Genomic DNA, 23,997 nt, shown 5'->3' on the forward strand with positions numbered 1-23,997 from the left:
AAAAGGGAAGGGGGCAGGGAAGAGACAAGGCGGTGGTTAAGCTGGAGAACCCCGTGACACAGCGTGTGGCCATCCCAAGACCACTTGGTGGGGTCCAGGGCTGTCCACTCACAGCAGATGTGTGAGGCCAGCCCAGGCAGGGGCTGCGTGTGCCTCGGGGCCTTCTCTGTGAACGAGGTCCCCAGTGCACGCGGGCCGGTCCTCCCTCGCCCGGCCTGCCTGTAGCCCAGGTCTGATGTCCCCAAGAGGCCAGGGCGGGTTTGGGGGGCAGCCTCCAAGCTGACGGCTCCAGTCCGTCTCAGTCTGGGCAACCACATAAACATCCCATCTCCCTGGTCAAAGTCCTGTGTTCACCTCCACTCTGGGGCATGGGGGTGCTCAGGACAGCTGCCGTGTAGGGGGGCCTGGCCTTTGTCCTCAAACTGCAGAGCAGCCAGCCACGGTGCCCCAGGCAGACCTGAGGGCGCTGGTACGTGGTCAGATCAGAGTGTCGGACACGGCGGCCTGGGCTGGGGATGTGGCACCAGACCCCCACCCACCCACATTGAGGCCACTGAAACACCCAGAAGCCAGGAAAGGCCCCTAGGCTGCTGTCCACTTGGCTGCCAGCCAGCCAGCCAGTCATGACTTGAAAGAACTTTCAGAGAAGAAATTGAGCAAACCCAACCATGGACTCCTCCTCCTGTGGGAATGGAGCACCTGGGGTGAGTGGGGGCACTGGGGCAGAGGGCAGAGGGCAAAGGGCAGCAGCCTCCTGGCTGGTCAGGGCACCTGGCCTTGCAGGCTCTGCTGGACTCCACATACGCCGAGCGGACCCCAGCATGCAGGCCGGGCCAGAGTTGCTGCTGCTGAGCATGGCTGGCCCCAGAGACACGTCCGACTCATAGGCCCTGACGTGGGGTCCCACCTGCCCACACCCCTGCCGGTGGGGAGCCTGCATGGTACCTTTGGTGTCCTCGTCCTCTATGGTGGTGTGGGTGCTGTCAGACGACTCCTGGAGAGGGAGACACAAGGGGGCGGCAGGTCAGAACATGGCTGCCCTGCCCCGCCCACAGGGCCTGGTGACCAGGGGACTTGGAAGGTGCCCTCACAGGACCCCAGGACCCACAGGGAGCTGGAGCTTTGCACAGCTCCAGGGGTCAGCTTCCCACAGCCCCAGGGGTCAGCTTCCCACGTCTCCACGGCCAACAGACGTGCTAGGTGGGAAGGCCCTGTGTGCCCAGATAACTCTCTTTAATGGCAGAGGAGACGAGGTTTCACAAAATTCCAAGGCTCCCAGGGAAAGGGGAAGCTGCCTCAGAACCTCGGGGGCCCAGGGACAGTGCAGCTGTGCCCACACCTCCTCCCTAAGGATGGCACCCACCCCTCCCTGGCCTGTGCCATCCAGCCAGGCCCAGCCCCACCTCTCCAGTGGCCCGGGGCCACCCAGACACAGCCCAGTGCCTCCCACCCCACTCATGGCTTGCTGCCTTTTGCATAAAAGAACCAGGTGCCATCCACCTGTCGCTAAGCTCCCAGTGAGGAACAGCTCCTGAGGGACACTCTCTGGCCCCAACAGCACACACCACTCGGGGTCTGGGGCCTGTCCAGCGGTCTGTCCGCTACAGGGTCAGAGGTTATGGCACAGCCCCAGGGGAGCCTCACCCCAGACACAGGGTCAGGTGGGGAAAACAGCTAGGCCCTTGGTAGCACCTTGGGTCTGGGACAGCCAAGAAGCCATGGGTCACGGTCCCCTGGTCTCAGCCCATGGCTAGGGTGTTGTCCAACTGCAGGCCTGGGCTGGGGGGGGTGGGGTGGGGTTGCTGGTCCTAGAAACAGCTGGGCCATCTGCCCATCCCTCCCACTGCCCCAGAGCAAGGGCCATCCCTGGCCCCAGAGAGATGCCGGGAAAGTGGGAGCAGATGTGGAGCAGAGAGGAGCAAAGGAGGGGCTAGTTCAGCAGGAAGCGCCGGGCAGCAGGGGGAGGATGGTGAGGTCACAGGTCTGTGCTGCCCCCACCCCAGGCCCTCCTCCCCCGGGACCCTGGGAGCGGGGCTCCACACTCAGCTGCCCCTGGCAGGGTTGGGCCTGCTCTCTGCCAGGCAGAGTGGACAGGGCCGGTGGCAGCCAGGAGGGTCCTGAGATGTGGCCCCTGCTCTAAGCATCAGGGCCGCCCGTCCCCGTGCCCCCAGTAGGCTGGGTGTAGCAACGCCTCCAAGGGCAGCTCCCAGGGCCTTCCCAGGGGGCGCGGTCATGGCCTCTGGGGCCCTGTCTGCTCTGGGAGGGGTTGCGGGACCCCCGCCCTCACATGGCCCATGCCCAGACCGCCCCGGGGCTGGGGGTCTGACTCCTGCCCTCGCAGAAGCTCCTTGGAGGGTGAGGGCGGCGCAGTACCTTGATCCCGTCCACAGGGTTATGAATGACGGTGGTTTGAGGCTCCTACAGAAGAAGGAAGCACAGAGGAAGGAAGGAGGGAAATGAGAAGAGGGGCAGCAGGCGCTCAGTGGAGCTGGGGAGAGGAGGGACAAGCTGCAGGATGGAGGGGTGCCCGGCAGGGCAGCAGCTGTGAGAGGGCCCAGGGCCGGGCCAGTGGAATGGAACAGGCGAGGTGCCCAGGCCACTGGGTGATGATGAGCTCAGGCCCAGGGCTCAGGTGAGAAGCTGCGGGGGGCCCAGGCTGGAAGATGGAATGGGATGCAGTGGCACGTGGGATGCGGGGGTCTGGATGGGGCTGGCTGCAAGGCCACCTGTGGGACTCTCCAGCCCCGTGCCCAGCCTGCCCTCCGGCAGTCGGTTTGGCTCCCACAAGCAGGGGCAGGGCCAGGGATTCACTGGGAACCTGTGGACCAGCAGACCCAACCTCCACTTGGGCCACAGTCCTGACCACCAGCTGTGGGGCTGCCCTGGACAGGAGCCCCCAGGCGAGGCCCAGAGCCGGGACCCTTCAGCCTGTGTCCACCTGCCCCTCCACTGCAGGGTCCCCAGCTCTGGGCAGCCACAGCCAGCACGGCCACACCGGCGTGTGTCCCAAGCCAGCCGCTGGCCTGCAGGACACAACTTTGACGACTTCGATGGGAAACCACCACGGGGTTTCTGCCTCCCTCCGGATCAGCGGGTGGGCTCGGAATAGCAGCCCTCCCTTCTTCCTGGAGAGATGGCGATGCCCAGCCTCCCTGACAGCGCATCCATGCAGCTCTCGGGGCTGGAGCAAGGCCCCGCAGGGCCTGGGCCCCGGGCCTGCTGAAGGCAGAGGAGCCTGGGGCAGCACCCTGCGTCCTGCATCTTAGCCTCACGGGCCCCCTGAAGGCTTCTCACCTCTGACCCACCAGTCAGCGAGGCCGGGGGTTGGCCCTCACCCCACACCCAAGAGCAGCAGGAGCTGGAGGGGCCAATCGTTGCCCATCAGAGACAGGCTGGGAGCTGGACCCCACTGCCACCCAGGCCACCAAAGAGCTGGGGTGCAGAAAGGCTAGGAAGTGGGGGGCTGAGGGGTGCAGTACCAGGGCAGCTGGAGGAAGCGTCCCCTTGGGGCTGGTGGCGGCTGTGCTGTTCTTGGTGCTATTCGTTTGGGGCTGCGGCAGGGGAGACAGAGAGGAGCATTAGGGGAGAATGAGGCCTCCCCTTGCTCGGGCCCGCCCCAGCGGGAGCCTGGGAGCAGTCCTCACCTTGACTCCGTCCGCTTTCTTGTTGAGCAGACTCTTGGCTGCTGTGTGTGGAGGAAACCGGCATCATGAGGGAGGGGCCGCATGCTGCACCCCTCCCCAGGTGCAGCGGCCATGGGGGCCTACAGGGCTCCCAAGAGTGAGGGGGTGGCTAGGTCTTAGGGGGCTCTGGGGGAGACCCTTGTCTCCTGAGGATGCCAAGATTTATCCTCCCACTAGGGACCTTCGGCTTGCGGGTGGCAGGCAGGTTCTGTGAGGAGGAAGGCCCCCTAGGACCTTCCAGGTCCCCCCAGGTGGGGACCTCACTCCCTTGTCCCCATGTTCTGGGCAGGTAGGGGCAGGGGGCTGCCACTGGCTACTCACAGGGTGGTGCTTGTCCCAACCCCAGGAGCCTGCCTGCCCTTGGACTCCTGGCCCCTCCCTTGGAGGACAGGACTCTGAGCTCTGCCCCACAGCCAGAGCCCTGAGGGGCAGCCTCTCCCTTTGGGGCCACTTCTTGGCCTGGCTCTGCAGCTGGCTGGGGCCATACCGGCCTCCATACCCTCCCACCCAGGACCTTGGGCTCTGAGGGGGGTCAGCAGGATGACGTGCATGGGGCCACCCACACCCCAGGCAGCCCCCACCCCTCCGATGCCCAGACCAGGCAGACAGCCGCTCACCCCAACCCCCTCTGTGGAGGTTAGGGCAGCCTGGCCTGCCTCCCCTCTCCGCCTGCCCACCTGCCAACCCCACGTGCCTCAGCCCCCAGCACCTGCGCCCTCCACGGAAGTTTATTTTAATTGCAGAACTGAAAGAAGAAGAATTCAGCTTACCTTACGACAAAGAAAGGTGAGGAGGGGCAGGGAGGGCGTGAGGAGGGGAGAGAGAAAACAAGGCTGTGTCAGTTCCAGCCAAGGGCCAGCCTGCAGCCGGGACCCGTACCGCGTCCTGCCCACCCGGCCATCCACCAGGCAAGCAGCGCCCACGCGGCCGGCAGGTGCAGGTGAGGGAAGCAGCGCAGAGTCCCTTGCCCTGGGCTCTGGGTCACTCCAAAGGCCCTGGCTGGCCAGCCCTGAACTGGAGTCTGCCAGCTCGCAGGGTCAGGGTGGCCAGAGGGCCGGGCCTGACCTTTCCTGCTGGGAGCAGCCCTGGAGGCCGCTTCCCTGGCCAGTGGGCAGACAGACAAGCACTCAGACCCAGAGAGGCCTGGGGCCCCTCTGCCGGCAGCCTTGGCATCACCCGCCACCTTCCTGCTCCTGAGACAGGAAGGAGGGTTGGGCTGGGCATCTACCTGCCCCGCAAGCCCTCTGAGGGGGGTCCCGATGCTTGCTCAGCTTGGGAAGCACGGTTAGGACCCTTGGGGCAGTGACCAGGCCGGGGCCAGGGCTACTGGGCTGCCTGCTGACCACCGTCCTCAAGGTCCAGGCCTCGTCACCGCCTTTGGGGCTCCCCATGGGGACACAAGTGGCTGCTAGGTCACAGGCCCTGTGGGGCCATCCGAGTGGCTACACTGAACACAGTCTCCTGACCCCGAGGGCCTGTCACTTCTCTTGAAGCTTCCCTCCCAGGGTCCACAGGATAGTTTCACCAGCACCCGTCCCTAGCCACCCCCTGTGAGTGAAGGACCGCAGACTCCCCTTTTCTTGTCCCCCAGGTCCCCAAGGGTGAGGCCTGGGCAGCCGGACTCAGGACCTGCTCTCTGGCCGCCCAGGACCAGAGATTCCTGAGGCCATGTGAAAACCTGCCCTGGTGGCAGCTGAAACCTGCGTCCCTGCTGCCTGTGGCGGAGGGACAGCACAGCCTGCAGACCGACTGGTCTCCCCACCACAGTATCCTCATCCTGGTGAGCATGGCCCCTCACCTCCCCGCTCACCTCACCTCTGGGCCCCACTGCCCCTCCAGGGGCAGTCATCTGAGGTCACGGAGCCCAGGAACCCCATCCGTGCTGGCCGACCAGCCGGCCACACATGGTCAGCTAGGCCTGGCAGGAAAGCATCCAGCCCGTGTCGAAGGCACTTGGCCTGTGAGACAAGCAAGCTGCCCCCCACTCTCCAGTTTAGGGTGGTTTGGGGCGAGTTGCTCCCCGTGCCACGCAGCCTTGGCCAGCAGCATTCCCACCAGCTGTGAGGTAGAAGCGGCGCAGCAGACAGTTCCGTCCAGTCTTCCCCTTGCGTAGGGAGGGGGCCCCTGGGTCAGGCCCCAGGCCGAGGCAATAGGAGGCCTTGCAACAGGCCTGGGTCTTAAGAGGGTCCCTTCGGTCCTCGACTTTGTCGAGCCTGAGATCCAGACCATGCTGCTTGTAGCCTGTGGCGCCCTAGCCTGGGCTCCAAGCAACAGCTGTCCTTTTGCCCAGCCCCCTTCACCAGCCCTGGCACCTCTGAGCACAGCTGCGGCCCCTGCATCTCTGGGAGAGCCACCTCCACACCCTGCTGAGCCCTGTCTGCCCTAGCAGCCGCAGGCTCGGGAGGTGCTGCTGTGCTTTCCCGAGTCGCACATGTCATGGTCCAGCGGCGGCCCGTGTAGACAGAGCCCTGGCCCTCTGCCCCACCCCCTCCTCAGGGGTCCTCAGGCCAGGCCTTCACTGCCACCGCAGTTCTTTGAGTCCCTCAGCGTGAAGACAGCAGGGGGCCTGGCCAGAGCTTCCATCAACGGCCACATCTCTACAGAGACACAGCCTCCCCCTGCCCACGGGCTCCTCCACCCCCCAAAGAGAAGCTACGCCAGAGACGCTCACGCCACACCCCCCGCCCAGCCAGTCTGCTGGGCTCAGGGCAGCCACTGGGGTGGGCTGCCCCAGCAGGGAGGCCCCTCAGCCCACAGGGCTCAGCCCTCAGCCTTTGCCTTGTCCTGTCGCTGGTCATCAAGGACAGCCATGCTAGGCCCCATCCACATGCACTAACCACCCCCAGGGCAGGCGGCCCTCAGCGCCCCGGACAGAGTCCCCATGCACGCAGCCTCATGCAGGCAGGCGGCGCTGCAGGCGGGAGCCGGGCAGGGAGCAGCTCAGGCGCCTGCCCCTCGCCCTGTGCCTGGTGGCAGGGCTTCACCGGGAGCCTCTGGCCTCGCCTTCCCAGACCCCTGCCCATCCCTCCCCTCAGGTGATTTAGAAAGAGCTGGAAAGGAAGCGACTCAGGACAGCCCTCTGGGGCCCGCCTTCTGGGCCTGCCCACTGGACAGAGCACAGGCCCTCTTCTCTGAGCAGCCCTGCCCTGGTGCTCCCAGAGGAGGCGGCTGGGTCCTCTGGCAGGCAGGCAGGGTTGCCCAGCCTGTGGGGTTGGGGGCAGGAGTGGGGTGGGCATGAGAGAAAGAGAGGGCCTGGACATGGGAGGAGACACGGGCTTTGCCTGGGTCCCCCCAGCCCGGGGAGCTCCAGGGTCAGCCCTTAGCGGCACAGCCTGCCCTACCCTGCACCCCCTCAGCCAGGGCTGGGCCCACGGGCCCTGGAGGGACTCCTGAGGTCAGCAGCCCTCACAGGGTCAGGGCTAGGTCACAGGCAGGTAGGAGCTGACCTGGGCCTCCTGGGAGCAGGTTGGCAGAACCAGGGTCTCCCCTTGTGGGTTTGGGACACGGGGAGGGGGTTCTTGTGAGGAAGAACCAAGAGGAGGCCTTCGCGGGCATTCGCGGGGCAGCGGAGGACCCCCGCCTGGGGCTCACAGGGCAGCCATGCATGTATGAGACTCCAGGGAGGGCCAAGACAGGGTGACGGGGAGCTAGCAGGCTCTCAGGGGCAGGGTCTCTGCCTCTGTGCCCTTCTCCTGGGGACCCCCAGTCAGGACTTGGATCCCCAGTAGCAGCCCCGAGGCTTGCTGCGGACAGTCAAGGTCATTCCGAATGGGGACAAGGTCATTCTGAATGGGGATTGGATGGACAAATGGAAACCATTTCTGAAGCAAAGGGCTCAGAACAGAGGGGTCTTCTGACCCCCAGACTCAGGGTCCAGGGCTGGGGGGGTCAGTCAAATACACATATGTGGGGCCCGGGTCAGGTGTCGCCTAGCCTGTCCCTCCTTTGCTAGGCAGGGCCTGAGGCCCGGGGCTCTGTGGAACGCGTCCAGTGCGGGAGCGGGGCTCCCAGGCCCCTGGGCACTGCCGCAGCCAGGGGAGCTGCATGCCGGCTGCAGGACACGGGTCCAAAGCGTCTACCTTGTTCCACCAGCCCCATGGTGGTGCCGGAGGCCGCGGTGGACATTGTGGCTGGAGCGGTGGTCTGTCTGCCCACTGTTAGCACCAGTTAGAGATGAGGGGAGGGGCGGACACAGACGGGGGGCGAGGTGAGGGAAGAGAAGAGACAAAGGAAGCAGAAGAAGATTAGAGTCCAGGCTGACGAGGCGGTGGTTCCACAGCCCCTGTCTCGGCAGAACCAGAGCCAGGTGGGGCCAGCGGCACTCGAGAGCATTTGCCTCCTTCCTCCTTAGAGAGCCCACAGCCCCGCATGGGTGGGACGCGCCCCTGTCAGTGACGGCGTGCCCGCCCACTGCCCCGCTCCACAGCAAAGGGACAGGAGAGCGCCGGACGCACACACACAGTGAGGATGGACCACGGACTCCGCACACGCAAGCCACACGACAGGGAGTGGGCGGCCGGCCCCACTCGGGTGATGCTGTCCCTGGTGGGCCTGCCGGGGCCTTTGGCCTCGGGGTCCCAGACCCCCCACCCCAGCGGCCGCACGCCCCCAGCCCCGCCCGCCTTCCGTGACCCGGGCAGGGGGCCACCACGTGTCCAGAGCTCAGCAGAGAGGCTCCGGACCCCCCTCTCACCTCCCACACACAAGACGGTGCTCAGAAGTTTCAGGACAACGACAGGCCACAGAGGAGCCGACCTACACCTGGACAGACACACGGAGCTGGGGTGTCAGGCGGGGACACAGAGACCCAACACGCAGGGCAGGCCGGGCGGCCTCCTGGCCCGGGGCAGGCGGGGCAGACCTGCCCTCAGAGGACAGGGGCCAGGCCAGCAGCAGTGGGGGTGGGGCTGAGGTGGGAGAAGGGCCGCTGGTGGGTGGCAGGTCACTGAGTCTTCCCAGAGAAGGCTGTTCTCACCTGAGAAATTCCGGGTGGCCAGCATGGTGGTGAGGATGGCACCCTGGGGAGAGACCCACGGCTGAGGCCAGGGCCGTCTGCCGGCCAGGACTCCACCCCCCTCCCCACCTGGCCTCAGCCTGGGGGTGTCCGGCAGGACTCGCCCACCGCACCCAGAATTAACACAGTGACACACCCTGGGCCCGAAACTGCCCACTGACCACAGCCTGGAGTGTGCCTCGGGACCCCCAGGGACCCCCTGGGGTCTGCTTGTCCCTGACAGCCACGTCCAAGTGTGCCCAGCTGTACCCTGCAGCCCCTCTGCATGCAGCACGCAGGGTGGGCCAGGACCGCCCCCCTCCGGTCTCTCCCCCACCAGCCCGCCCTCCTGAGCACTAGGGCTGCTGTCCCTACCACCCCGCGCTGGGTGGGGGAGCCAAGCAGAGGGGCAGGCGTGCAGCCCAAGGCCCTTGGGGCAGGCGTGAGTGGCCGAGGAGAGGCCAGCAACGCACCTGGGGGCCGGCCCACCCGTGGGCACCTTAGTGTCGCATCTGGGGCACCGGGCCCCCTGACACGTGCGGTCTGCTGACAAGCAGCCTGCCCTGGACGCCCCGCCCCCGGGCCGCACCTTGAGCTTCCTGCGGGCGTTGAACTTCTTCAGGCACTCTACTGTCTCCTGTCTGTGCATCATGGAGGCCACCGTGGAGCGTTGCTGTGGGAGGGGGGACAGGGTGAGGCTCAGGGCAGCTGCGAGCCCGCCCGCACGGGGGCAGCACCCAGCGTCAGCCCTCCCAGGGCAGCCCCTCGAGGAGGCGACTTACGCAGACCCACGGGTGCTTCAGCGCCTCATGCGCAGTGATGCGCTTGGCGGGGTTGATGGTCAGCATCTGGTTGATGAGGTTTTTGGCTTCAGGTGTGACTGTGTCCCACTCAGGGGACGGGAACTGGAGGAGGAAACAGTGCTCAGGGGAGCCTGTGCCCCCTTCCACTGCCCCACAGGAGCCGGTGCCCCAGGGTCAGGGGTCGGGAGGCGGCACTCACATCGTAGGCTCCGGCCTTGATCTGCTGGTAGAGCTTGTGCTGGTCCTCGTCCCAGAAGGGTGGGTAGCCCACCAGCAGGATGTACAGGATCACGCCTGGGGAGCCAAGGAGCAGACTCACGCCGTGGCCCGAACCCAGGCCCACGTGTCCCCGTGCCTGTGGAGCCCACCACACGGCCACAGGCCCCGTCCCTCGCCACTGCGGGGGGTGTTGAGTGTGGCCCACAGGGGTCAGAAGTCCAGCTCAACAGCTGTGGGCCCTCAGTCAGGGCCTTGGCCCCGGCGAGGACGGGGGTCCTGCCTGAAGCCAGGGAGCCCCGTGAGGGCACTGGGGTGCTGGAACGCCCCTCCCCCGCAGCCCGTGCCAGCATGTGTCACTAGTTGGCAAATAGTGACGTCACCCACAGCCCCATCCATCACCTCTGCCCCACCCTGCACCCTCCTCCACAAGGTGGTCTGCACAGCAAGGCCCAGCACCTGGTGGTGGGGGGCAGATCGTGAGCTCAGCAACAGCCAGGGTCCCAGGTCTAGTCTGGGTGGCAGGGGCTCCAGGCTCAGGCAGTTCCCGGGGCCAGCCCTGTTCACTCCCCCACCCACCACTGCCCCCCCACCCTGCTCCATCCGGCCTCACCACACGCCCAGATGTCCACTGGCTTGCCATAGGCCTCCTTGCGCAGCACCTCTGGGGACAGGTAGCCTGGCGTGCCAGCGAACCCTGTGGAGAGGGAAGGGCCATGTGAGGGCCTGGGGCAGCAGACCCCTCTCCCTGCCCCACCGGCCGGGTGCTCACCGAACCACGCCTGCTGGTCCCCCTGCACCTCGATAGCCAGGCCGAAGTCCGCCAGCTTCACCGCAGCCCCCTTGCACTTGCTGGCCAGGAGCAGGTTCTCAGGCTGCAGGGGACCCCCAAAGGGGGACAAAACAGAGGTGACAGTGGTTTTCAGGGGGCGCACAGGTCTGACCCTGCTGTGTGGGAGTCTCCCTGGCACTGCTGGCCCCTGTGGGCCCCACCCCACACCCTGTACCCCACAGCCTGCCCTCTGGGGGCAGGAACAGAAGCCTCACAGGGAAAAGCTGGCTCTCAGAGTGTGACTGGGATCCTGCAGACCTGGACAGGGAACTCGGGGCGCCGGAGCAGAACCAAGTACACCCTCCCGGCCCTGGCGGGCCCCTGTCAGCAGTGGGGTGGCCCTCCCCGCCCCATATCTGGCTGCTCAGAGATATGGTGGGGGGCTGTGTGCTGGGGGTGCAGGCACTTCCTGCAGGGTGGCCAAGGGCCCCGAAGCCCGGGCAGTGCAGGGCATCCGCCCGCCACACCCACGGCTCTCAGTTCAGCGGGGGGGGGGCTAGATCTGGCCCCCCACCCCGTCCCGCAACACAGGTGGGAAAGGCCTGTCTCCAAGACTCAGGGGCAGCACTCTTGCTCAGGGAGGAAGGACATGGGTCCCAGGTCTGATGGGGACACTTGTACGCTGCACCCTGTATGCTGGGCCCCTCCCTCCCCAGCCTGTGTCACCGGCCTTCCCACCTCCCAATGGTCAGTGCTCAGAGCCTCAGCTGCTGCACTCCTCATCCCCAACTGCCAGGGCCCCCTCCCCACAGGCAAGCCCACGGAGACCACATGGCCACTTGAGGACAAGGAGGAAGGGTTCCATGGAAAGTAGCTCCACGGGGTGATCTGACCACAAATCCCCAATTCTGCAGGTCGTGGTGGGTCCTCAGGCCCCAGGCCTACAGCTGCTGTGGTGAGAGGCTGACCTTTGCTTTGAGGCAGGCTGGGCCACTGCTTCTGTGCATCCAGGATAACACGCCTTTGAAGGAGGGGCACCACCCTCAAGAGAGCTTGTAACCTTTTTCCCGTCCCGCAGTCCCTCCCCACCTCGCTCTGTCCCCGCTCCCCATGACCCTCCTCACATGCCCCTTAATTCCAAAAAGAGCGTGCGAAGCCGCTGTTACCGGGAGGGTCTGCAACCTCACTCCCCAGCAGCGTCCTCCGTGTGGCTCAGAAAACCCCCATAAATGGTTTGGGCGTTTTTACGTCACCGCACTTTGGCGCCACCAAGAAAGACCAACACCGCAGCCCAGCTTTGTGGACACTGCTTGTAACCGGAAAGTGCTAGGGTTCCTCAGAGTCAGAGCGGCCAGCGTGAGGCGGACAGGGGACCCCGACCTCTGACATCGGGCAGGAACGCAGCCAGGGCTGGGCCTGAGTCTACAGGTCCCCGCCCCCGGGAAAGGGCAGCAGCCCCTGCCCTGCCTGATGGAGACAACCTCTCTGCTATCCCCACACTCCCTCCTTGGCCGGAGCTCCGAGAGGCTCGGTCAGGACAGGGTCCTCTCTAGAGCAGGGACAGGCTGCTCCCCAGACCTGGTGGGAAGTCCTGCCACCGCCTCCTTTTTCCCGGCAGGGCTCCCACGTGCCTGCTGCATGCCTCTGCCTTGGCCTCAAAGTCGGAAGCTGGTCTCGGGGTCCGGGAACAAGGTGGGGACTCCTGCCTGCTCCTGTGGCCCCTCCTCTCAGGGGCCCCGAGTGAGGCCCATTCAGACAAGACACAGTGACCGGCAGTGGCACAAGCGCACAAGGCAGACACAGGAAAGGACAGGGACCACGGAGACAAGGGACAGGCACAGGAGAGGGCCCTGGGCCTGCTCCCGGCATGACGTAGTCCCCGGAGCACCGCACAGAGCTCAGGTCAAACACGCACCCTCAGAGGCCCACAGAAAGTGTGACCCCACTCAGTGCCAGCACCAGGGGAAGGTCGTCTCTACTGCCACCAGGGGGTCCCCCACCGCAGACAAGAAGCTGACAGAACCAGCCTGGAGAGAGCTGGAGTCCAAGAAAGGGGGGTGGGAGGAGGAGGAAGTGCAGGGTTCCCCCTAAAGGACCTCCCCCTGCCCTGTGTCCTGGGATGGCCAGCCTTTTGGAAGGTCTGCAGCCACTTCACCCAGGGCCAAGCTGAGCTGAGGGCCACAGGGACTTGGGGAAAGGGCCGGGAATTTGCAGAGACTCTGGAGGCCGGCCCCGCCCACCGCTCCTGTGGCGTCAGCACTCCCTGAACGCACAACGCGTGGGTCCCACCTGCCAGGTCCGCATCACAACCCTGCAGGCACAGGTGCACAGACTGATTTTTGACATCCATCCCCTCTCGGCCCTGGAGCCTGGAGGTGCGAAGGCCGTGTGCAAACAGCACCAAGCGCGCACGCGCACGCACACTCAGCACACGCATAGTCTCACACACACACACCCCTCATGTGTGCCTGCACGAGCACGGCCCCCACGTACACGGCGTCCCAGGCCTCCTCTCATGGGACGTGCAGGCACGGACCGCAGACCCCAGCACCGCGCGGGGCGGGGACTCACCTTGAGGTCCCTGTGGACGACCCCCATTTGGTGGCAATGGAGAACCGCCTCCAGGATCTGCTGGATGCAGTGACTGCGGCAGACAGCACGTGCATTAGTGCGGGGGTCCCGGGGGCGCAGGAGCCAGGGGGGGTGCTGTGTGGCACTTGGGGGGTCCCAGCCTGGCGGGGCCGCGGGGGGCAGGGAATCAAGGCACTGTCGGCCACAGGGGAGCAGAGATGCTAGCCGGGGAGGCCTTTGGGGACCACCCCTCACCTTCATGTCAGCTCAGGTAGGCCAGGCCCCTGGGCCACCCCCGCCCCTTACCAAGCCCACCTGGCAACACTCAGAGGAAACCGCCAGGCTCCCCAGGGCACCTCTCCAGGCTCATGCTGGCCAAGCCTGACCCTGAGCTGGCCATCTGGGAGGGAGGCCAGGGTGGAGCCACACCCTGCAACGCAGGCTGAGGACCCCAGGCAAGGAAAGGGCAGAGGTGAAAGAGCAGAGGACAGAGGGCAGGTGGGCACTCAGGTGTGGGCAGTGCTGATGCTGCAGCCCCCATCACTCGTGGGCCAGAGCAGGTGCCACTAATAAACTGGAACACCCGCACCCATGCCAGCCCCTGCTCCCCCAACTGGACAGCTCAGCTCTGCAGCAGCCCAGAGGCCCCAGCAGCCCCAGGCACCTCCAACACCTGAGCTTCACAATGTCCCCTGCACATCAAATCAGATGTCCTCAGCCCCCCCCCCACGAGACCCTGTGGCCTGAGCCTGCCTCCCCCAAGTGTCCAGATGGTTTCCAGCAGCCCCCAGAGCCATGCACAGGCCCTGTGGGGTCCCCCTCCACCCCTGTGGTATTGGCAGCTATGCGAGGCTGGCGAGCCGCAGGTCGCCTGGAGCCCACCACCTGGGCTCTCCCTCACAGCCCCTCTGGCTGGGCCGAGGGGGAGACAGGCAGATTCCCCCAGGACCCTTCCTGCCACTGCTGGAGCCTATGGAGTGACTGCAGGTCGGCCAGAGGGATGGACTTCATTTTCCTGGTGCTCCTGCTGACAAACGGGGCAAAGAGGTGGGGGGCCAGCCCACTCCCCGAAAGACTGTGGCCACATCTAGAGACCACTGGCCACTGCACGGAAGAGCAGACCGGAGTTCCTCCCCCAGCGAGGGGGAACCCAGAGCCGAGAACCAGCGAAGATGGGTCCCCGGCAGCCCTGCCCTTTGACTGCCGCCAAGGGCTGGAACCACAGTCCTGTCCTGCCCCCCCACCCCGCTGCCCCCGGCTCCTGCCCGTGTCCAGCACCACCCCACCCTGCCACTTTGTCACTGCAGACACCCCACAGGCTAGCCTGGCCTGCAGTCTGGTCCAGGGGCCTGTCCTGCTCACGTGGGTAGGGCTCTGCCCGGAGGACTGAGAAGCTCTTGCAGCCAGGGCAGGCCGCCGTGCAGCTGCTAGGACCCTGTACACGGGGCTGCCAGCTGAGCAGCCTCGCCCTGCACCACTGTGGCCAGACCCTGGCCCTGTCCCCAGGTCGGGGGGTGATCCTCGCATCCAGCTGTGAGCCCTGCGGGCCTGTGGAGACCCTGACCTTCCTTCTGTGACCAGCTTGCCATGCCCTGGAGAGGCCTCTCAGCTCTGACACCGCACACCGGTTCCAGCTCTGGGGTTCGTATCTTCAGCCCAGAGGCCTCGCCCTCCAGAATGCCCTCCCGAGTTTCCGTGTGGGGTATCCTCGAAGCACCCACGTTGTCCCCACTGCAGTCGCGGGCAGCCCTGTCCTCTGTGTGGGTGTCTGAGTGGCACCGGTCTCCACTGACTGTGGCCGCGGTGACCGTGGGGACGTGCTCTTCTGTCCTCTCAGGTGTGTCCTTGACCCCTGCCTTGCAGGACATGTTCCCCAAACATCCGTGGGACCCACAGGTCTGTCTGCTGCAGCTCTGCTCACAAGGTAGACTTGGACGGTGGGCTTCGCCCCTGCCCTCTTCCAAGTCTCCTCCCGGGGGTGCAGGGCTCCTGCCGAGTGGCACTCGGTCCGCACCTCTCCTCAGCACCGCAGGCTGGGCTGGTAGCGCTGATGTCCGGTCCTGCACTTCTGCCCTGTCCACCATCCTGCAGGCACCCTCTGATGTGTCAGGGACACCCTGAGGGCCAGCCGTGCAGGCAGGACACAGACCTTCCCTGGCCTTGCCCCCCATGTTCACAAAGAGCTGGACAAGCAAACCAGGCTCCACAACAGAAAACGGAGGACCACCCCGCTGACAAGGCTGTGCTGGCCCATCTCCAGCTGGCTCTTCGCAGAGTGTCCCCAGCATGGGAGTCCCCTCTGCAGCCTGCAGGTGGGCGGGACACCCAGCTGCCTGGAGAGCAGCCCATTCCGGCAGCCCTGCCTGTGGGGACTTCTGGGGACAGCCCCTGGGAATCCCTTCACTTTGCTCCTGCCCTGGCCTCCAAGCTGACCGAAACCATGGCCTGAGGACATGAGGCCGTCTGGCCACAGTGGGCCCTGAGGTCCCCTCCCTTCTTCCTCATGGCCGTCTGTCGTGTTCTGACAATTCAGAAAGTCACTTCTGTGCTCCAGGCGGTTCCTGAGGGGCATCCCAGAGGCTGGCCGGCCCTGGACGTGTGCTCGGGGCTCTGGCCCCTCTCCTCCTCCCAGACAGCACGGTCCTTTCACCATCTCACATGAGCCACGTTGCTTCTCAGGGTTTTTAAAACTGGGTTGTAAAGACTTTGAACTTTGCTTTTCCAGGTTTGAAAAGAGTCCCCTTGCTTTCCTCACCTGATTCCCTCCTCCTGGGCTGCAGAAGAGTTCAGAGCAGCAGCCCCGCCTGCCTGGTCTCACCCTCCAGGGACTCGACCTTGGGACCCACAAGAGGCGGGCTCTGAGCAGCCCTGTGCACACCCTGGAGGGTGGCTGGCCAGGGCAGGACCACTGCTCCAGATGTCTGGGGGCTCCTGCCTCCCACAACTCTAAGTCCTTCCTCCAGGGGATCCCAGGGGAAACACAGCCCCCCGGGGTGCCCGTGGTGACTGGCCAGACTCCCTCCTGTCCCAGGCAAAGCACCACTCCATGGTCAAAGGCAGGTCTCCAATTCGGAGAGGGGTCCAGAACCCCCTGGAATTTTCCTGGCAGGGATAGCTAGAAGACGGTCCCTCCGCCCTGCCAAGCCTCCTAGTGGCCTGGCTGTGGGAAGGAACTAGGCGTGGTGGGAGGAGCCCCAGTCCAGAGGCCCTGTCTTTTCTAGGCCAGTGCCCAGGGGCCCCAAAGGCCAGTGGAGCCCAACCGCAAGAGGGCAGCATGCCAGTGGGAGGGATCCCCAGGAGTGAAGGGGTAAAGCCCGGGAAGGAGGGGCAGGTGGCAAGGGAGGGTCCCATGGTCACAGGTGTTTGGGGGCCTCCACTATGGCTGGATCTTGGGGCACAGTCGGAATATGGGTGGGGCATGGGGGCGTGGTCGGGCGTGGTGGGAGGTGTGAGCCTGATTGGGGCCAGGGTGGGTTGTGGGTGTGGTCGGGACGTGGGCGTGGCCTGGCTGTGGGCGTGGCCTGGCTGTGGGCGTGGCCAGGGAATGTGGGGAGGTTGGGGGCATGGTCAGCCGTGGGCCTGCACTGAGCTCCACAGCAAGGCCCTGTGAGAAGATGGCCAAGAGTCCAGTGGCTGTAGGCCCAGAGCGGGGCTGGGGCTGTGGGCTGTGCCCCCTCCTCGGGACTCGTGCTGCCCTGCAGGGCCGGCACCACACCCCAGGCCGTGCCCAGTGGTGGGCGCTGAGGACTCAGCAGCGGGGCTGCATGGTCTGGACAGGGAAACGAGAGTGAAGGCAAGCCACCTTCCCAGGCGTCCCAGTGGTATACCTCCGCGGAGTGTGAGTCCAGCCCGGGGCTGGACCCATGGGCCATGTCATGTGGGCCATGACATCCCTTCTGGGAGTGGCCAGTGGGACCCTTTTCTCAAGGCCTGGCCTGCCTCTGCCTCCTGGAGCCCTGTGCCCTGGCAGATGTGAGGGTGGCCTGGGCCCTGGATCCCCACCTCCCACAGGCAAGTGGGCAGGCACCCACACCAGAACAGGCCCACGGAGCATAGCAGAGTGGGAGGAAGGGGCCGTGCCACACCTTCTACTTTTCTAGTAAGTGGGAAATAAAGTGTTTTCCTCCTCTCAAAACGGACAGGCCCTTCCCAGGGTGTTTGCAAAATGAAAGTCCTTCCTCCGGGAGTCTCAGAAGATCAGCCAGTGCACCTGCCCCTCGGGTCTGGCCTTCCCTGCCCATCCCAGTCCACCCCCACCCTCAGCCCCAGCTGTCCAGCTCAGGCTCACCAGGACCCATGCACACCTTCTCACAGGGCCTCAGGCCGTCACCAACAGGCAAGGTGGCCTGTGGGTGCAGAAGCAAGTCACAAAAAGCTACTTCAAAAAGTAATATTCATTTTTCTTGATTAGAAAAGTAATACATATTCATTAAAGAAAATTTTAAAAATAGACAAAGAAGATTAAAAAACTGAGAAGCATCCATAATTCCACCCCCTAAAGAGGGCCACTGACAGCTTTTTTCTTTTTGTAAATGCGTTTCTCCTTGGGCCAGGCACCAGGCGGGCACGGTAGGGAGTGACTGCCCTCAGCGGTCTCCAAGATGAGAGGCACGGCACTATGAAGAGTGACATCCCTGCTGCGGATCAGGGTGGCATCTGGCCGACATGCATGGGACACAGCAGGCCACGGTAGCTGACCCTTCTAGGGCGGGGCCCTGCCAACCCCCAGCAGCCATGCTGCAGATGGCATTTCTGAGGCTACCAATCCCCTTCACCCTCTGGTGAGGGCTGACCCTAGCAGGAAGGGCAGCCCAGCACCCTCTGGGAGGGCCCACAGGGCCCACCCAAGACAGTCCCCATCCTTCCATCCCCTGCACAGGAGCCTGACTTCCTGTCCCTGCCCCAGAGACCCTGGGAGAGGACTCCAGGGACGACAGCCAGACACAGGAGCCCTCTCTTGCTGTAAGGGTGGCCCTGGAGGATGTCTGGAAAGGGAATCCTGGTCTGTCTTTGGTACAAGCCTTTGCAAACTTCATGTCCCTGTAAGGAAGGTGGCCTGGGGGTGCCTGCTGAGAGCTATCACCCGACATCCACAGGAGGGTGCGCATGAACACGCTGCTGTCTGCCCACCACCAGCCACCCCACGGACAGCACCCTTCTGCGGGCCACTTCCCACCTGGGGAGCAAGCAGGCCCAGGCCCTCAGACTTGGCAGGCAGGCTGACAACTTTTTCGGGCTGACCATCTGCCTGGCCTGCATCGGGACAATGTGGGCCAGAGGGCAGGAGTGGGGCTGAGGGAGGGGAGGGCAGGACAGGGTGGGGCGAGGGGTCCACACCCACCTGGCATCCGCCTCACTGTAGTACTCTCTTGCCACAATGTCCTCAAAGAGCTCCCCGCCAGTGACCCTGCAGGAAAGCACACAGAAGTCACGATCGGGAGGACCCTGTCCCCCTGTCCCCCCATTACCGTCTCTACCATCTCCACCACCAGCCCCACTGCCACCAGGACTGATGACTTCCCGAGGACTCACGTAGGGTGCCCCCCAACAGTCTGTCCTCACACCCCTCCCCGACAGCACTGGGTTCCAGTGGCCCTTCACCCTTGCCCCCCAGGAAACACCGGCCCATTTCCTCTTGCTGGCCCCCCCAGCCTCTCTGCATGCCTGCCCATCATGTGGGCCAGGAGGGACAAGAGACTCTTGTGGGCACACACGCACACATGCACACGTTTACATGCATAAGCACGCGCACACACACCGCTCCTCCCCCTTGTCTGCTCCTGAGTCACACACACCTGTCAGCTACCAACTGGACAAGGCCACCCTCCAGCTCGGTGGCCCAAACACTCCCTGGGGAAAAAGGAGTGACAGCGAGCCTGCCACATCTGAGAGACCAGGGGATGGCCATTTCAGGGTCCAGCCTTGGTATGGCAGCCCTGGCCACCTGACCAGTGACTCAAAGTGGCATCTTGTGGGACACAGGGGTACTGAGAGGTGGCCAAACCCTCGCAGGGACTGTCCCGGCTCCTCTTGACCAAGGAATCCGAGCAGGCTGAGGGCTCCCCGGGCCTCAGTGCCGCCCTTCACTGTGGTGGCGGCACCTGGTGGGGTTTTCCTGGCCCTGTTACAGCCTGGAGGCCACACAGGGCAGCCTGAGGCACATGGCCCCTGCCCACCCCCATCCCTGCAGCCCCGTCCCTGCAGCCCTGTCCCGGGTGGCGGTGACTCACAGACAGCTAAATACAGCCACGCAGGGCGCTGTCGGGAGCAAGGGGTGAGGTCACCGCTGCTAAATCCAGCAGCAGGGGAGGGTGGCGGAGGCCCCAGATGCCTTCTCACTCAGCCCCCACACGCACACACATGTGCACCCCCACACACAGAGCACACACGCCCCCGGTACATGCACCCACACAGAGAGACATGCATGCACTCATGGGTCACACATGTGCGCACACATGTCCACACCATCGCACATCTATGCTGACATGCACGGTGCACACTCGACATGCACAAACACTCGCGTGCAACCGGAGCCACATACGGGCATTCTTACGCACATGCACACACTCCTGCCCGCCATGGAGGGCAGACCAAGGGAAAGAAGGGGATGGAGGCCAAGCACCTGCTCCTTTGCCTGCCTCCCCTTCCTCTCTCCAGCACCTTCCGGCTGAAGGAGAGGACCCAGTGCGGTGGCCTTGGCCTCTGGGGCCGAGTCGCTCGCTGCTAAGCAAATGGGAAGGCAAGGGAGGCTGGGCGGGCACCTGGGACTGCCCACCAGGGGCAGAGGTAGCCCCAGACCCCGCCCCAGGCCCACCCCAAGCACTTACAGATCGAAGACGAGGTAGTGGAACCCTTCTTCGGAGATGCTGTCGTGCAGGCGCACTGCGGGGACAGGAGAGACCGTGAGGGCTGGCCACCGAGCCACCCCTGTGCAAGGCGGCAAGCTCACCCTTCCCAGGGCCTGGGGCTCCCACAGCACAGGGTAGGCAGGCAGAGTTGGGGGCACCGCAGGCCTTGCTGGCTCACAGACCGGACCCCAAAGAAGCCATTGAGGGGTGTGGGGAGAGGAGCTGAGGGGCAGGGACCCCAGACAGAGGGCCACACACCCGGCGAGACGTCAGTCCCAAAGGCTCTGAACCCGTGCTCCGGCCCCAGACCATGAGGTCAGAAGTACGACGCCCCTGCCCCCATCACAGCTTAGCCAGGTGCCTTCCACCCCCAAGTCTGCCGCCGTGCCGGCCCAGGCCCGTGGTGACGATGGGGTGAAGGACAGAGAAGTGGACTCCAGTGAGCCCAGTGCCTCCCACGTACTGGGTGCTGCCCTGCACCCCGGGCAGCCGCACGTGGGCACTGCTCTAAGCGCATGGCACGTGCCCACTGGGAGCCGGCCCTCCCGAGAGGTCACAGTGGGAAGCGGGTCCCAGCCTGCAAAGGCCGCGAGCAGCAGTGTGCACAGCAAGGGCCTCAGGCCCTCGCGAGGCTGCCCTCTGGTGCCCCCACCCTAGCCGGTGCTCTCCACACCTCTCTAGTTTCTAACTGGCTCCAGAATCCTCCCAATTCCAGTTCTGGTCCTCCCCCCACCCCAGGGGCCCAGTCCCTCCTTGCCAGGAAACCCACGGTGCTTGCAGTGACCTGTGACCTGGGGCCAAAGCCTGACAGTATCCACCCAGGGACACTGCTGGGACCTCTCTCTGCTCGTGTGCAGGGAACCTGATGTCCCAGGGGTCCAGGAATCTAGAAAGCTGGAGGCCTTCTTCCTGGTGGAGGCCACCCAGCCCAAGCCCCTGCCCTATAGTTCCGTTGACAGGGGCCAGACCCCAGGCCCCAGAGGACTCCAGGTTTGTGTGGGAACTGAGGCTGTGTGCATGTGGACATGTTTAAAACTGTATTTTTAACACTTAAAAATAGTTGAGTATTATTTGAATGGTTAAGAATAAAACCTAGCTAGCACCTCAGAACCACGGCTTCAGACAGGCTGAGGAAAGAGTGAATTGTCAGAATCTATTTAAATAAAAACAGCAAGTAAAAGACATGCACATGGCAGGCATGCAGGGCCGCACAGCCCTTGAGGGTCCGGCGAGGCAGCCCCGGGGGCAGGCACCCCAGCACAGCATGAAGGGGGAGGATCCTCAGGGATGCACGCCCCTCTGTTGGGGCCTCAGCTCCTCCAGGGCCTGTGCCTCAAGTCCCAGGCCAGGGGGACACCATGGGATCCCTCTCGGACCCCATCCCTGGACCTGTGCTATCCCTGAAACAGGGTAGAAATTCGCCATCACCGGGGAGCCAGGCCTGGGGGTAGGGAGGGCAGGTGTGCAGAGGGGAGGCCGGAGAGGCCAGGGATGGCCGGAGCCCGTCTGAGCAGAGGGTAATGGGCTCTGCTTAATCCCGATGGGGCGGCAGCCCCACTCAACAAGGCTGGGGGAGATTCTGCCTGCCAGGCTGTTTAATCTGTCACCTCAGGGACCCTGGGGACAGCAAGAGGGTTTGGGGACCTGCTTCCCTGCTGAGTGGCAACCTCTAAGTGCCCTGCCTCCAGCCCCACAGTGAGGTGAAGACCCCCTTGCCCTCTGCTGGGCCTCGGCTCCAGGCTCCCTGGTCCCCACATTCCTGGTGCTGAGTGGGGCATTCAGGACAAGGGGGCAGGTAAAGGTGCCAACCTGAGGTCTCTTGGGACAGTTGGGTATGACACAGACATGTGCGGGGCCTCTGTGGGTTGTGCTCATTCTGGACACCCAGGGGCAGCAGGGCCTAGCTTGTCCCTGCCCTGTCTCCACGAAAGGCTCTCTGCCCAGGCAGGGCACCTGGCTGTCTCCTCTGCCCAGGGCCCACCTTGTCTCTGAGAAGCTACACCACCAGGGGTGGGGGCCCAGCCCTGCACCCCACTCCCCATGGGCAGCACCCCACATGTCGATCGTGTGGCCGTGAAACGCGAGCAAACCCTCGGATGTTCTTCCTTGGAGAGCTGGGATCCCCGTGCTCCTGTGTGGCCTTCTCGGGAACAGAGTGAAGCAGGGTGCAGCGAGGCCCCCAGACCAATCGACAAAAAGGCTCAGTGGTCCCTTCAGCCAGGGAACACAGAGCCCCATGCAGCTCCGCGGCCCACTGCCCGGTGCACACTCACGGAGCAGGAGGCGGTGCCAGACAGGCCCTGCCGATGATGGGTGAAGGGGGCAGCACGGTGGCCCCCGTGCACCCAGGGAGCAGCAGCGGCCCGGACAGGGGAGGGACCCTGCCGTTTGCTGCTACAAGGGCGCCACACCCCGGAAAGAGGCCATCATCAAAGGACACGTGTTGTGTGACCCCACAGCTGGGAGGTTCCCAGAGCGGTCAGTTCACAGCTCTGTCTCCTCCCTGTTCTGGAATGTTCCGTCTAAACCCCAAAGTCTCAGCTCTGCCTCCCCCGTGTTCTGGAATGAAGCTGCGGCAAGGACCTCGGGGACCGCTCGGCACTGACCCAGAACCGTGCTGAGCACACCGAGGTGTCTTGCTGAAGAGCTGCCCACAAACGCCGACCCAAAGAGCACCTGGGCCCCCTCCCCTGACAAAGGGGACTCCTGAAAATCGCTCAGAATGGGGACCCAGCCTTGGCTGGTGCTCAGGGGTCACAGGCGAGGGGCTGGTGAGGAGAGGGTACATGCAGAGCAGGCCTGGACGTGGTGCCTGGTGGCAGAGGGGCCCCACTCAGTGGGGTGTTCAGACTGGAGCCCTGGGTGTGCCAGGACACCCCCCAGCCAGCAAGTGGTGGGCTGGGGTCCCTGTGGATACCACGTCCAAATCCTGGTGAGCTGGCAAAGACTGATTCCTGGGCCCCCTGGCCTCCCTCTCGGGACAGGTCAGGAATTTGACACCAGTGATGCTGGAAGACTTAGCCTCAGAGTTGGAAACTAAAGAGCAGGGGCCAGGCCCAAGGGCTGGAGCAGCCCCAGGCCCCCAGGAAATGGGACACTGCCACCCAACGTCCCCGCCAGGCCCCCCACATCTGGGCCAGCACAGCTGGAGAAGACTCAGGACCCTGGAGGGGCCGGGGCCCCCAGGGTCAGCTCTCAGGACCAGCCAGGCCCCATGTGGCCAAAGCCCCACTCTGGCCGTGGCACAGATGCCCACGAGGCCCCCAAACCTCGCCTCGGCACAGCCTGACACTCCCGTGAGCACCGAGTCCCGGGCCCCTTCTGGCACGATTGAGTCACAGTTCTGGTGGAAGAGGCCCAGGGGTCCGCCCTTAGAAGCCCCTGGTGAAGGGGGCCCACCGTTCCCTCAGGGCCCCTGGCAGCTTCCCGGCATGGGCAAGGCCTGGGTCTCCGCTCCCAGAAGTCCACAAGTGAGAAGGACAGGCGGCTAGACACCTGTGCTCCACAGGGTGGTAGGTAGGGACCACCTTGGAGCTCCAGGAACAGGGGCAGGGCAGGCAGGGCAGATGGCTGGAGATCCACGCCAGCCTCCGGGGTCAGCACCACCTGGCGGCGGAGCAGCTCCATCCCCCATGGACTTGCACTGGGACATCAGAAAGGAGGGGCCTACCTGGGCAGGGTGGCTGCACCCTGAGACTAAGCCCTGGCTCCCTAGGCTGCATGTGCCCCCGAGAGGCAGCTGGCAGGAGTGGGGCCCCCGAGACCACAGTTCTGGCCCTGGGCTGGTGGGGACGGCAGAGGCTCTGCCAAACCGGACCTGGACCTCAGTCCGGGGCTGTGCTTGGTGTGGTCTTCGTTTCTGGTTTCCAGCCTTTTTTCTTGGTCAGCCGCCACCTTGTGGCTTTTCTGAAGCCACAGGACACCCAGGACCCAGTGTCTCCATGAGAATCCCAGCTGGAGAGGGTGGACAGGGACCCTCTGGAGTGCCGCCAGCCTTGACCTCCACAGGGGCGGCCCCACCCCAAGAATCCCTCCAGGAGGAGATGTTCTGAGAGGGTGGGGACATCAGTGCAGAAGGGGACAGAAACCTTTGGTGTCTGGAAGGGACAGG

At 64.7% G+C, this 23,997-nt stretch overlaps 1 protein-coding gene across 3 annotated transcripts in view; it reads right to left on the bottom strand.

Moving 5' to 3' along the window:
- Window positions 1-23,997, bottom strand: part of CAMK2B (calcium/calmodulin dependent protein kinase II beta) — a 51,291-nt gene that overhangs the window by 6,315 nt on the left and 20,979 nt on the right. Inside the window, exons 4-17 of one of the 3 annotated variants that reach the window (XM_045197384.2) lie at window positions 19,866-19,920; window positions 18,380-18,445; window positions 13,039-13,111; window positions 10,468-10,570; window positions 10,309-10,392; window positions 9,679-9,773; window positions 9,459-9,581; window positions 9,266-9,349; window positions 8,659-8,701; window positions 7,763-7,837; window positions 3,645-3,682; window positions 3,480-3,551; window positions 2,374-2,418; window positions 946-994 (exon numbers count right to left, since the gene is read on the bottom strand). In XM_045197384.2, coding sequence (XP_045053319.1) covers window positions 946-994; window positions 2,374-2,418; window positions 3,480-3,551; window positions 3,645-3,682; window positions 7,763-7,837; window positions 8,659-8,701; window positions 9,266-9,349; window positions 9,459-9,581; window positions 9,679-9,773; window positions 10,309-10,392; window positions 10,468-10,570; window positions 13,039-13,111; window positions 18,380-18,445; window positions 19,866-19,920 — 1,005 coding nt within the window. The remainder of the gene's footprint in view (window positions 1-945; window positions 995-2,373; window positions 2,419-3,479; window positions 3,552-3,644; window positions 3,683-7,762; window positions 7,838-8,658; window positions 8,702-9,265; window positions 9,350-9,458; window positions 9,582-9,678; window positions 9,774-10,308; window positions 10,393-10,467; window positions 10,571-13,038; window positions 13,112-18,379; window positions 18,446-19,865; window positions 19,921-23,997) is intronic. The other 2 variants (XM_045197386.2, XM_045197385.2) reach the window with 2 other exon arrangements.

This window comes from Desmodus rotundus, chromosome 6 (genome assembly GCF_022682495.2).
Source record: "Desmodus rotundus isolate HL8 chromosome 6, HLdesRot8A.1, whole genome shotgun sequence".
Classification (NCBI taxonomy): domain Eukaryota; kingdom Metazoa; phylum Chordata; class Mammalia; order Chiroptera; family Phyllostomidae; genus Desmodus; species Desmodus rotundus.